This window comes from Carassius gibelio, chromosome B7 (genome assembly GCF_023724105.1).
Source record: "Carassius gibelio isolate Cgi1373 ecotype wild population from Czech Republic chromosome B7, carGib1.2-hapl.c, whole genome shotgun sequence".
NCBI lineage: Eukaryota > Metazoa > Chordata > Actinopteri > Cypriniformes > Cyprinidae > Carassius > Carassius gibelio.
Genome location: NC_068402.1, coordinates 13093878 through 13108322, shown reverse-complemented (window position 1 = coordinate 13108322; position 14445 = coordinate 13093878). Strand labels below are relative to the sequence as shown.

Sequence of the window (14445 nt, the reverse complement as noted above, 5' to 3'; positions counted from 1 at the left end):
TTTAGGGGTTCAAATAAATCTGAAACACTTATGACTCAGCCTAATTCAATTGTACTTGCAGAGAACTGATTCAAACATCATGTCACCATTTTAAAGCATTACTTATAAATAATGAAATATAGCTCTAAATGCACGAGAGTCGCAGAGATGCAGTGTTGGTGTTGGAGTGGAGTATGTGACTCACTGGTGAACATTAATAAGAATTGTAAGGTTTTTTGTTCCCGTAGAGCAGAAACTCACTAGGACTTCTTGAGATTCTAAAGGCTGGATTGTTGCATGTGGAGTTCTGACAGATTAATAAAGTCTGGTCATCCACAGCACGGAGGCCATAAGCCAAGAAGAGGGTCCTGGATAATTTCATTACAAGTGAAAAACATTCGGATGACATCTCCACCGGCCACGCGAAATCAGTATGAGGTTTTTCCACTTTGTGTTTGATATGTGAAAACAAAATGCATACGTCTTCTGCACAAGGGTAACAGGACACTGTTTTTGTTAATATTGGAAGATAAAGATTCCGCAATCAGGACTGTTGCTTTAGTATGACATCAGTTCGATTAATTACTTACGTGTTGCTTTTTTAAGATGGCAGTATTTTTCTTTAGCGATGTCTTCAAAAAAAAAATTTTTTTGTTTAAATTGAAGGCCAAAAATTTTAATAAAGCATCAAATAATTCTTAGAAATGCACATTGGCACAATTTACAATGTGCCGTGTTTGGCAGAAATACTAAACGCAGATCATTTGTTTCTTGCTGACTCTCACTGGATCTCATTTTGGACAGTCTTCCTCTAACAATTCCTTCAGATAAAAAGATATTAAGTGAGCTTTGATGCCATCTAAAAGGGTGATCGCCTTTCTTCACTGATATCGGATTTTTTTTTTCCTTTACAAATTGAGTTTCCCTGGAAAGGTGTAATTCTTAACCCCAGCAGACACTTCCTGGCTCATCTTAACTGACAGCTTCCTGATGACACTTAAATCAGATCAGTGTCTGGTCTGGGTCTGGGAGAATTCCCCCAATACTTGCAGGATTCCACCCCTGATTGCCTTCTTAAAGATGGGGGATAAGAGCAGAGCCCCCACAAGGCTGCACTAAACACAGACATGATGCAATAACTCTACTGGCAGCTTTTAAATCCCCCTTTCCTCTTCTTCTCATGAGATACAGCTGGCCTCATTTTCCCCCCTTCAGCTTTGAGTACTCATTTATAACGACTCCTAAAGGAGGTAATGTTTTCTTGTAGTTTAATGGGCAATTTTGCCCATTCCTTTGTGTGTGCCTTTTGAAATACTTTGATTGTTATTAGACATGCAACTGCGTTTAAAATATGTAGATAATTATGAAATTCCATACAGAACATGCAAGTAAATAAACGGCAGGCTTTATAACATGTTGCAGTCTAATAGAAACGATATTTATGGCTTCGCAAATGAGAAAGTATATAGCCCTAACAAATGCGTCTGTGCTTGATTCACATCTGTGGGCTGTTTGGCCAGTTTAGAGTTTGCCTTTTATATATATATATTTGAGTGATGTATAGCATCCTTCTCCTTCATAATCATAGGCATTCTTCTGTTTCGTAATCATGTTTTTTTCCTGTCAGTGATTGCTTGTTTTGAGGTCTTTGCAAGCTTTTTAACTTGAGTGACTTGAGGGATATTCTGTTTTAAGCCTCACTGATTCCACAAAATTTGTTTATAGCTGTAATTTAATGAAATTCCACTCTGTCTAAAGTGATATACTCAGTAGTGAAATGAACGAAGCCTGATATGTGCCACATAATTGTGGTGCCGGGCACATTTTAAGCTTTTGTATTTCTAAAGTGTCTGTGAGTCCTCAGACGACAAAAATCAAATGAAACATAACAGAATAATAATGGGACACCGGGGTGAACTCAGCTGAAGAATGAAAAGACTGAGACAGAAAATAAGGTCCATGGAAAAAATGACTCCCTGACCAGTGTAGCAGCCCATGAAATTGGAGTTTGGATGGCTGAACGTCTTTCAATTTTTGGAACTGTTCTGGAAAAGAGGGAAAATTGATTGCTGCTCTCCACTTTAAAAGGAATTGATCCCTGCAATCAAAATATGGCTGACATTCTTGGCCGAGTTGTTGGCACTGGGAACTTTGCTGTTGGGGCTAACATGTTTGCCCAGATAATTGAGAGACGGCATATTTGATGTGAGACAGCTTTGCCAACAACTTTAAATACCTGACCCAAATTTCAGTAAGACTGTGTTTACTTGTATTTCGTATTAGGGAATTGCTTTAGAGGTTATACACTATTAGAAAAAAGGTTACAAAAACTGTCAATAGCATGTCATCCTTAAAAAAGTACACCAAGGATGCATATATTATGGTACATATTTGTACCTCTTAAAGAAGGTACCACTCCAGTGATGGCTTTTGTACGTTTATTTCTGAGAGCCTACAAGCAACCAGAAGAGTATGTAAGTATGTTCTGAATCTGAGGCTCAGGATGACTTGATTCCTGATTATATTACACTATATAAATAAACTCTTGAGTCTGAGGTAAATTGAGGTATTCTATAATGTTTAAAATCAATTATTTTGTTTTGTTTTATAACCAGTAGTTGCCACGGTGGAGACTTTCCAGGTGTTAATAAGAGACCATCTTAAATTAGTCGATGATCTATAATCAAAATAGTCTTTAATGGGCACCTATGTTTCCCCTTTTTACAAGATGTAATATTGGTCTTGGGTGTCTCCAGAATGTGTCTGTTAAGTTTCAGCCCAAAATACACAACAGATCATTTATTATAACAGCTGGAAAAATTTATTTTTGAGGTGTGTCTTAAAAAGACTTTTGGTATGGGGCTAGATCTCTGACACACTTCTGCACATGAAAGATCATATTTTTAATGGTGAATTTTGCACGCGCGCTATCTGAGTTTTGTGGAGAACATGTTCATCTTGCAATGTATTTCGAGCGGACTAAAATCAATTTTGCATTTAAAATCAGTTTTTTGATGTGTGCAGACCTTCTGTTTTTTTTTCCAAGCCCATTTCACCAATTCCAAATGACATCAATCTTAAATAACTACTACTGATCTTGAGATTCTTGAGAATCTCAATTGAGAATCTGAGAATCACATGCTGTGAGTTTGTTTGAGATTATTTTTATTGACAGAGCAACATAGATAGACAATTATTGGTAGTCACGGTAGAGCTGTTGCAAGGCTCTGAGTAACATGATTCCATGAGTCAATTTCCACTTTTCGCCGCCTACTGGTGCAATGATGTATCTTGCAAAATGAGTCACTAAATAGTTCCAGCAGCACGTTTGGACTGTGAACAAAGATTCAGTTTTGTTTAATTTGGCTCAAATCTAAATCAGTTTCTGATCGAAATCAGATCATAAAGCACTTAGGTTGAAATTTATTGAAGCAAAGTTATCCACTTATCTGAACAACTAAGTGTGTTGAAAGGATGTTGAATTGACCTTTTGGCAGCTCAGCTCTCTATGAGTAGTGGGAGGAGAGATGGAGGAAAGGAACGTCTGCATGTTTAACAGAAAGAGAGTAAGAGAGAGCGTGGCACCACTTCACTGAGCAGAGTAAATAGTAAAGAGTTGTGACTGGGACTGACCAACTACTTGGACACAGCAAACACAGGGCACCATCTACAACAATGAATGACATCAAACTAGCCCTGCTGGGGAGTGAGGGAGCAGGCAAATCTGGTGAGTACTCTTCTTATACTCTATGTAGTTTGTTTGTTTATATGCATAAATCTGTTTGTCAGATTAACTGAAACTTTACAGCATCTCTTTAATCCATGCGCCCTGTTGCATGGTCCTCACATGTTGAGTTGGAAATCATCCATGTGAGTGTTTTACAGTAATGTGTGTGAGTGCTTCACAATGCACTGAGACATTGTGTCTGCCCTCTACAAACACTGAAAGCACTTTGTATATTGGAACAGATCAGTAGTGAGGTCATGCTTATACAAGTCATCTCAGAGGGAAATTAAAATAGATGGTTGTGAAAGGCAAGTAATTGCTGAAATTGGGGAAAGCTTATTTTTTGTTCCACTCAGAAGCATAGGAACATTTAGTGCTTCAGGCTGCATACCTGTGCTAATGACTATTAGGTGTTTGGGAAATGATGAAGCTACGTCCCCTGAGAGCGAAACTCTAGTTTAGCGGAGGGGTCCTCAGTCAGGCTTCTGATCCAAATGACCAGGGTGAAGGAGAGTCTATTGTTGCACATTTGAGAGGAATACGAGTTGAATCCTGACTACACTGTAAAAAATTGCTGTAGTTTCTACAGCAAAATTTTACAGAATTTTACTGTATAAACATTTTACAAGATGCAGCTGTATTTCGCAATGCATTATGGGTCAAATAAGGTTTTACAGTTGTTAACAGTATATTTCCACGTCAACTGTAATTCATTTACAAGAAGCAGGTGTTTCCTACACTAATTTACTGTAGTGTGGCATTATGGGATTGCGCGCGCATCATTCAAATTCAGACACCCAGCCGACTGGAGCAGCTCGAGAACGATTGAAGATAAGAGGCTTTATTCATAATTCCTGGTAAGTTCACTTAATTATACTTAAGAAATATAACCCTTTATATTTATTTAAGTTAATCTATAAGCGATTTCATGTCACAATAGCCTCCTATCCTGACATTTAGTGGCCTTGGTAACTTTTGTGCAGTAAACTGGGAATTGCTATCATAGCATAGTAAGGCCAAATGTTCGATTTTTGGAAGTACAATGTTCTTATTGAGAGCATTTAAAAGTAGTGTTTACCTAATGCGAACGATTGTCATAGTAACTAACGTTAATATCTATCTAAATAACTGACGAACAGCAACATTTGAAATTTCATTCGTTTATATGTGTTCAACTATCCCATATTGACTCGACGCCTTACTATAATAAATGAAAGACATCTTTATTTGCCCGACTGGACAAGTTAGCCTGATTTAAAAAAAAAAAAAAAAGACTGAGGAAGCATCGAAACGCGAGAATTATTCTGATTATATTAACGTTTCATTCAACATCAAAACAAGCTTAACCGCACACATAAACTCACAGAAAACACATGAAGTTAAATGTTCAACTGTTGAGTTTATTTATAACATATAAGAAGCAAGTGAGCTATTTTGCTGAGTATCACGATTGCAAATACATAGTTCAATAAACAATTAGTTCACAAGTTACTTACTTTTTTAGACACAATATTAACTGTTGTTGTATTTCACCAACGAATATAGTTCCAAACAAAGACCAAAGCAAAACTATTTTGCTCATTCTCAAATCAAAACTCTCCAAACTTGAGCTAAATGATTCATATTTTTGAACGGATCGGTTCAATGAATGACTCAGTTGATTCACTCATTAAGTTATTTACTGCCACCTAATGGCGGATTAGTTTCAGGTTTAATAAGCAGCATTGCATTTTTCCAACATTTATTAATTGTATTTTCAAATTTCATATAATTTTGCACTGTTAATTATTTAATTTGATTGGTGGTACAGTCCTACAATGTAATATTACAATTTATAATTATAAATTATATAATTTATAATAGTTTGTTTATTCTAATATATATGCCTTTTGGGGTGTTAATTTTGGTCTCATTTACAGTACATAATGCTTTAAAGAAATCACAAGATAATTTTCTTTATGTCTTTTAGGTGCAAAGAATATCAGCTGATGTGGAGAAATGTTCGATGCTTCAAGACTCTGAAGCTGATTTTATTAGGTAATATATTAATTATTTAAATAATTTTATAAACTTGTAATTTAGATTACATTTTATATTGAAATACTGCATTGTAGGTTACATTATTGCTTATATTTATTCATTTCAGGTCCACCCAGTGGCTTTTGACTATTTGAGGGTCAGATGGTTGTGAATTCATACCTCAACATTGTGCGTCCCGGGAGCAGGCATCTTTTGCACACATTAATTTTTTCAAAGGTAAACAAGTTTTACTTAAGTAATTTCATTCGCGAAAAAGGTTACTTATTCAATGTAGTCATTCATCACTGTTAACTGTTAATGTCGTTCCAAACCCGTAAAAGCTATGTTCATCTTCAGAACACAATTTTAGATATTTCAGATGAGAACCGGGAGGCTTGCGTCTGTCCCACTGACAGCCAAACAATTAACAATGTCTAAGCCCAGAAAAGTATGAAAAGAATTGTCAGAATAGTCCATCTGCCATCAGTGGTTCAACTGTAATTTCACGAAGCTACAAGAATACTTTTTTTATGCAAAGAAAACAAAAAGAACAACTTTATTCAACAAAGACGTTATTTTTTATTATGTCAGCCGCACCACACGGATACGCTGTTTTCGTTCAAATCAAAGCATAAATAAACATAGAAAGCGTGTCCATGTGACCCAGCTGACACAGAACAGGCTATGTAGTGTGTGTCCAGCAGATACTCTCCAAAAATGGCACTACACTGACGCAGAGGAGGTGAATTGTTGAATAAATCGTTATTTTTGTTTTCTTTGCATACAAAAAATATTGTCGTCGCTTCATAACGTTACTGTTGAACCACTGATGGACTATTCTGATGATGTCTTTCTACTTTTCTGGGCCTTGACAGTGGTATTTACTGGAGAGTCTATGGGACGGTCACAATCTTCCCAGTTGCATCCAGAATATCTTAAATTGTGTTCCGAAGACGAACGAAGCTTTTACGGGTTTGGAACGACATGGACATAAGTGATTAATGGCAAGATTTTCATTTTGGGGTGGAGTAACCTTTTAAGTACTGGTAAATGCTGATTGTTTGTATAAGTGGCATTTTGACATTTATTTTATTGAGCTAGTTTCATTTGATACATAACTTTATCCTGATGCTTTTGCTTGTTTTTATGTGCAGATGTTTTCTTGGAATCACAACACTCACTGGATACAAGACGGACACATAGAGGCAAAACAAGTGGAAAAGTCTCAGAAGAGGGACAACCCTCATGCATGTGCTCATCTCAGAAAGTTGATGGACTTTCAGTATGTATTTATTAAATTGTCTTTTGCAGGAATATTCTTAATTTAATAGAACATAAGCTCAAACAACAGAATTTGTGATTTAATGTTGATTCCAGCATTTTATTTGAATCATTTTCTTTAAAACATTTTTTTTTTCTTTTTTTAAATGTTTAAAAAAATTATACAAATTCTGTTGATTGACCTTCATTTTTATAGAAAGTTAATGTTCTACTCTGAATATGGCTTTTTTTAAACAGTTATTTGTGATGCTATGCTATTTTTATGATTAGATTTAACTGTTGAAAGACTGAAAATTTTATTTTACCAGTAAAAGCCTTGCAATGTCTTTCTGCCAGTTTTAATAAATACTTATTTGCATCATCATTGACTTGGTTTTCATTCATTTGTAAATGTATTAAGATAGAGCTCATGATAATGCATTTATATCAGTATTTTATAGTTTACTGTTAAAATTATTCTTTAAAGCAGTTTCATTGTTAAATTATTACAACATCATATTGTATTTAGGGGTATTTACATGATTTTATTGGCAACTTTTGTTGCCAGCTAAATACTGTAATTTAATGAAATTACAAAAAAATGCTGTAAAATATATTTACAGGATTTTATTGGCAACTTTTTTGCCAGGTAAATACTGTACTTTAGTGAATTTACAAAATATTGCTGTAAAATAAACTACTTGTAAAATTCAATGTTACTGTAAAAAATACTACAAACTACTGTATTTCACATACAGCAATTAACTGTTATTTGCTTTGCAGTAATATCCTGTAATCCATTTTACAACAATTAACATCATTTTTACAGGATTTTATTGGCAACTTTTTTGCCAGTAAAATCCTGTAAATTCTACAGTACATTTTTTACAGTATACTTAATGGTTTATATTTGGGTAGAGGGATTGAAAGCAGCCGCTGTGTGCGTATTTGTTCATGGAAACTCAAGCCCGACATCAATGAGTCAATGAGCCAGCATAGCTTCATGGCTCAAATATTTAATATAGGCCAGGTAGTGTGCTCATGGAGAAAATGTACGTTATTCCTGTGCCAAATATGCCCCAGCATTCACTGTAGACTGGCCAGGTCTTTGATGAGGGGCTGAACTTTGACCTTGTGCCCTCTCTACTTATTTTAAGCTGTCATACGAGTCATTTACATCAAGGCTAAGGATGATCAATCTCAATAAGTGACTAATCAGTGATCTTCTCTCTCTCAGCGGTTTTGGTGAGATTCTTGACCAAGCGATTCATTGGAGAATATGCGTCAAATACCAGTAAGTACAGTCTCACGTGCACATTTAAATAACACAGCAAGAATTTTACTCATGTGTTCATGGGTTTTATCTGCCTCAGTGTTAAGTCTGTAATTATTAAAGGCTGTAATTCACATAACAAAGGTTTATTGTTAATTTAATAGATTAAAAACATAACTGCAAGCTTAGGCAATAGGACATTGTTTATATCCAACTGGAAATAAAGACGCATCTTACTGCAAAACTGTCAAAAGTGAAATGAGTAAAAGGATTAAAATGACTAAAAAGAATAAATTTATACAAAGCTTATTGCAAAAAAAAAGAGAACGGTCTAGAGTATAATGTAATTTTATTTTATTTTTTTTAAATAGAAAAATACAAATTGTTGTTTTAGTGTCATGTGCTATTTTAATGGTGTTTTGTTCTATATGCAACATATTTACAATGTTTACAAATTAACTGAGTCTTGTTGCTTTCTCTTTTAACACATCAGTATGATGGTCATCAATACATTTTAAAGCAACACTAAGAACATTTTGGCGCTCTAGCGTTTAATTAATAAACAGAACTGCACGCATCCCGCGGAAGAAAATTCTAACCGGAGCTACTTCTCCAAGTTATGCAAGTATAGTCGATTCACGCAGGTATGTGTTACCACAGCGGTGACGACCCGTAAAGGTTACAATAGTCCAAAAATATTAACTTATTATAAATGTACCGTAGGCAGTGATTTGGGATAAGACAAAAAGGCGGTTTAGTAGATAAATTTATGATGTAACTCGCTCATTATATACATTTTGCAAATTTTGAACACAGAAAAGGTTACGTAGTGTTTCTAGGTACTGTGCAAAGCAGATATTGGTACTTCTAGTACTTTGGTAAATTAACATAATTGATTTGTAATGTACATTTATAATTTGTAAAATATACAGGCATTATTATGCGATCCTGTAATTGTCATTTTGATTTAATGAGTTCTACAGGCGTGGTAATAATGCTGTCATAATTGACTTCATGCCTTTCCAAACCTTTATGACTTTATTTATTGCGCAGAACACAAAATAATATACATATATATATATATTTTTCCTTTTTTTTTCTACTTTTCAATAAAAGTCATTAGGGTACTCCTTTAACTTTCATTATATGGACAAAAATGTTCTTCATAATATCTACTTCTGTGTTCCACACGAGAAACCCATACAGGAAAGACATTTAGGTTGAGTAAATGATGACACGATTTTCATCTCCAAATAATGAATGTTTACGTCGTTTTTAAAAGGCCCAACTCTGTGTACAAGCAAGACTTGTTGTCTAGTTCCTAAAAGTCCATTCCTTCCAATCATGCCGTGGATTTTTGAGGCTCCCAGTAATCACTGCACCTCTGATTCAACTACATGTGTATCACATCACATGCACTCTACTTTTATTCACTTCAATTTTACACAAACATTTAACAGTCTACCTTGATTTAAGGGGTCCAATTTTATGATGCGCCCATTTGTTTTAATACTAAGGTTTTTATCCAACATCATTTTTTGCAGACTCCTTATACCATAAAAGGCTTTCCATTGATGGAAGACAGTTGAACTTGGAAGTCTTTGATCCGTGCTCACAGGTATGTGTTTATTCTTTCATAACGGTTGCCCTGAGCTCATGGCTAGTGTTCATACAAACACTGCCATAGGGCGACATGCTGAGATATACTTGCTTCTTATGGGAAATGCATGTTGTGTTCTGATGGGATTTATGATCTTTCCCTGAAGCAGAGTATATATACAGTGCAGAGCCTTTGAAAACTGAGCCTCATGTCTTACAGCTGCTGCATCTGGGAACTTTTACTTCGCCAGTTGTTGTTTTACTTTGATTTCCAAAACTGAATGCATGAGATGGACACCTTTCTACACTGTAACTAAATGCCTGTGTATATACAGTCAACACATGTATGGCAGTCAATCACTGCGTCCAAAACAAAAACTTCTGGTAGAGATCTAGTCAGCTCTAAACAAATGAAATAACAATCCGCTTTTCAATTTTGTCAGACAAGATTTTGCATGAGCATGTGTTTTTGACAGGACCTCTGTGTGCCCACCACCCCCTGGCAGAGTGAAGAAAGCAGATGTATCCTAGAGGAACCACTGGACTGGGCTGATGGCTTTGTGGTGGTGTACACCATCAGCGACCGTACGTCCTTCCTAAATGCCAAAAACATCCTGGCGCAGATCAAAGAGAGTCGTCGAGAGACCTGTAAAGGGTGAGTCAGAGTCCCTCCAGTGACCTTTTGACCTTTGTCTGATGTTGACTGGAATAGGACGAAGGAATTTTAATGAATTAATGAGGACCATTTGCAGAACAGAGTGGAGGCTTCCTGCTTAGATCTGTGAACATCTGTAAAGGACAGACTGGGTCACATCAGCTAATCAAAAGAACTGTCCATGTGTGCACGGTTTCCAGTGGTTTTGATAACTGTATTACAAGCAGGCCAAAGCTTTCCATTTTAGTCCATCGCATTTAGAGAGGAATCTAAAAGTCTGGATGATTTAGGTTTCACTGGTCATTTGCCATTTGACAGTCCTTTGAAACAATAGTAAGTGATCTTAAGACTGGGCATCTGGAGTCTATTAGAACTCTGAAACGGGCATGGTGTCACTCATGGGTGGTCAGAATCCAACATGGTTCTCAAAACAGGCTTAAAATTTGACACTTCAAAAAGTGCATCAAGTGGTTGTACTTTGCAGCAAATTTCCAATCTATTTCCAACCACATTGTGATCATTTGATATATATTGTCTACTGTTTCATTTGCTATGGTGTCAGATGAGGGAAAAATATAAGCTTTGCCATTGTTCTTATTAGGACACACTGTGAGAAAAAGAATCTCAGTTTATGAACATGTGCTGTAGCAATATTAAACTAGATTATACATGTAATTATAAATGTATTCCTAACCACTAAGTCATTTACTTAATAAATCATATGGTCATGTTCTGATGGCCAAAGCAATTTTCTCCTGAAAGCAAATCATCTGGTTTCATTTCAATAGGGAGGTTCCCATCTGCCTGGTGGGTAACAAGCAGGACTTATGCCACAGCCGCCAAGTGAGTGAAGAGGAGGGCCGCTCTCTGGCCCAGGAGAACAAATGCCTCTTCCAGGAGGTTTCGGCAGCTGAGAACTATCTGGAGATCTCCAACCTCTTCACAAAGCTCATCCGCCATGTGATGGAACAGCTCAAGCATAGAGGCGACCGCAGGCGGTACAGTGGCTCCAAATCTATGGCCAAGCTCATTAACAATGTCTTTGGCAAGAGGAGAAAGTCTGTTTGAGTTCAGAACATGAAAGAGCCCAGAAAAGAGCAATGAGTCAGTCTTCATTGAATCAGTAATGGAGATTTGTCCCTGTTAAACCTGATGTTCTTGGAAAAGTTTTATGTGTATGAATAGAAGTATGCTTTGATACATAGTGCAAATTCAAACCACTATGAAAAATCCCACGCAGCCAAGATCATCATATACAGTAGAGCAGTGGTACTTTTTGACTACAACCGCCCCCCCCCCCCCCCCCCCCAACAATATTTGACGATCCCATGACTTTTCCAGGTGTTCATGATTTACTGGATAAGTATTTTTACACATTTTTTATTTTTTACTTACAATTATTTATTCATTTACATGACTATTCCCACAATGAGGCCCCTGATATAAAGTATGATTACAAAGGGAAAATAGGTACCAGTAATAAACAGTTAAAGGGGTGGTTCATAAAACCAGGAAATCATCAGATCATTTATTGGAAAAAAGACTGTGCTGTGTAGAATAAATGTAAATTATGTAAAACATAACTTTTTTTTTTTTTTTTTAAGAAGCATTAACAAAAAGCAGTCAAACACCCCTTTAAAACAAATAAATGCATGTGTGTATATAACACTACTGGTTTACAGTAGCTGACACAGTATCCCATTGACACATACTTCGCTGTTCGCATTACCATCTTTGCATTTATTTGCATTAATTTGAGTTCAGGGGTTACATTTATGGAATTTTTTTCTTTAGAAAGAAGTCTCTGCCTTATGTTTCTTTATTATTTTATGATTTTTCTTTTATCCGACTCAGAAGATTCTGAAAACCCAAAGCTACTTTTGTCTGTTGTTGACATATATACACCTCTTGATAATATTTTCAACATTGTTTAGAAGAATGGGGAATGTTTGCAAATTCGTGAAGCTTTTGCTTTTCTCTTGAAAGAGCGGCACACATTCTTTCTCTTGCTCTCCGAAAATCTTTTAATGGCACGAGACCGAGTTTGCGTCAAGGAATGCACAACAAAGTTGAAGTAGATTTATATATCGAGATACCGTGATGAGGTGTAAAATGCAGGTAAATTACCTTTCTAACAAAAAACATGGCAGAGGAATTAAAATAAAACTCTCCCGCATTCCTTCCGTAGCATTCTCAGGGCGTCTTTTGAATAAAAACAATGAACTGCAGCTTTTTCGCATACTTAGATGCAAGAAGAGGTTTGTGGGCCCTTGGGAATGACCTGTGTAAAAACTGGGCATTTCAAATTCTCAGAGAACATTTTCATAACTTAATGGGAATGTTTGCAAAACATCCTGAGAGCATTTTTTTGTTAGCTGGGATCATACTGATCATTTTGTTTAAAAGTTAGCAGTCAAGGAGAACTACTGTATGTGAACTTTTAAATTGACTCTTCTAAAGGATAAAAAGGATGATGTGTTGCATTAAAATACAATTCTGGGACTGTCCCATTGTCAAAACTGTTCCACAATGCACTGTAAATCACGTATACCCTGCTTATATACAGTCATGATTCATGTCTCACGATTCAAGAGAAATGGTGGATGAGTGGAGATGTCATCATGCCATTGTACTTTAACAACTACTGAAGAAGACGCATGCTAAACAACACAAATCATACTAGAAGGGCACTGGCCCTGGAATATAATACAGTGATCTTGTTGATAAATACCAGTGACATTTATGTGTGACCCAGTTTTCCATCAGTGCCCTAGTGTTTAGTGGCCTTTGTGAGTGCCTGAATTTGTGTTTATGATATACAGATTCACAACCCTTAGGAAATGGGGAGTCTAATTAGACACAGCAGAAGAAAAAAATTCAAAGAATCTCAGAAAAATCTATAAATTTAGAGTTGTCCATGGAGAAAAAAGGGAACATTCTTTTGCGCAAGGCTGCTTATCAGATGAAGGAAGAATTCAACAGATTTACTGCTGCTTAAGTTACAAAATACAATACTGATTCTACTTTTCAGTTTATTGTTTAAGTACCAGTAATGTCATGTCAAGTTCAGTAGTAGTTTGTGTGATTAGATTAAGCAGGTTGTGTTTGGCTATTATTTTAATTTGTTTGAGCAGCTTTAAAATGCTAAATTCCACATCATACTGTAGAGAACATTTCTTACAACTGTAGCTGAAGTAAAATGTGTACCTTGATTTTTTTTGTTTTTAAATGTGGTGACATGTTTACTAATCTAATACCCTACTAATAAAATGCCTATTATTACTACTATTTTTTTTTTATAGTTAATAAATGATGAGTTTTCTTGGACACTATCATACAGTCAAAAGTTTATATCCCCTTTTCTGAATTGGCAAACTATTTTATAATTAAATAAAATTAATTATTTTACCAAAATAAGAAGGATCACACAAAAATGCTGCAAAACCAAAGAATTTGTGCGACCTGAAGGATTTTTCTGAAGAATAGCAGGCAAGTTTAACTGTTCCGGACAAACAAGGGACTCAAGAATAACTACTACTAAAATCAACTATTATTCTCTCTTTTGGACTATATCTAAACATATTTTATGTGAAATTCATATTCAGGTCAGTACTAAAACATTAACATTCATTTTGTATGATCTCTCTTATTTTGGCAAAATAATAAACTTTTTGCCACTTCTGAAAGAGGGATTTAACCTTTTGACCTCAACTGTAACCTGATATGTTTGGAATGAATCTTCTTTTACTGTTGTCAAAATGTTGATCAATTTTTTCAATCGTGTCTAAATTGTCTCTATTTTCGCACGAGGGCAGCTATTGTTTGATAGTTAATTGGCAACAAAGCAATTTCAGTTTGTAATAATATACCTGTTACGTTTTAAGTATCCTATAGCTAGATTTCTAAGTGTACTCTTACAAGCAGTTTTCTTAC

The 14445-nt window shown here is 35.6% G+C and overlaps 1 protein-coding gene across 1 annotated transcript; it reads left to right on the top strand.

Moving 5' to 3' along the window:
* The first annotated feature begins 3537 nt into the window (after window positions 1-3537).
* Window positions 3538-13838, top strand: LOC127961411 (ras-related and estrogen-regulated growth inhibitor-like protein). The gene is made up of 5 exons (XM_052560495.1): window positions 3538-3706; window positions 8223-8279; window positions 9803-9876; window positions 10334-10512; window positions 11301-13838. The coding sequence occupies exons 1-5, from the start codon at window positions 3655-3657 to the stop codon at window positions 11578-11580; spliced, it is 642 nt and encodes a 213-aa protein (XP_052416455.1). The 5' UTR covers window positions 3538-3654; the 3' UTR covers window positions 11581-13838.
* Window positions 13839-14445: the final 607 nt, after the last annotated feature.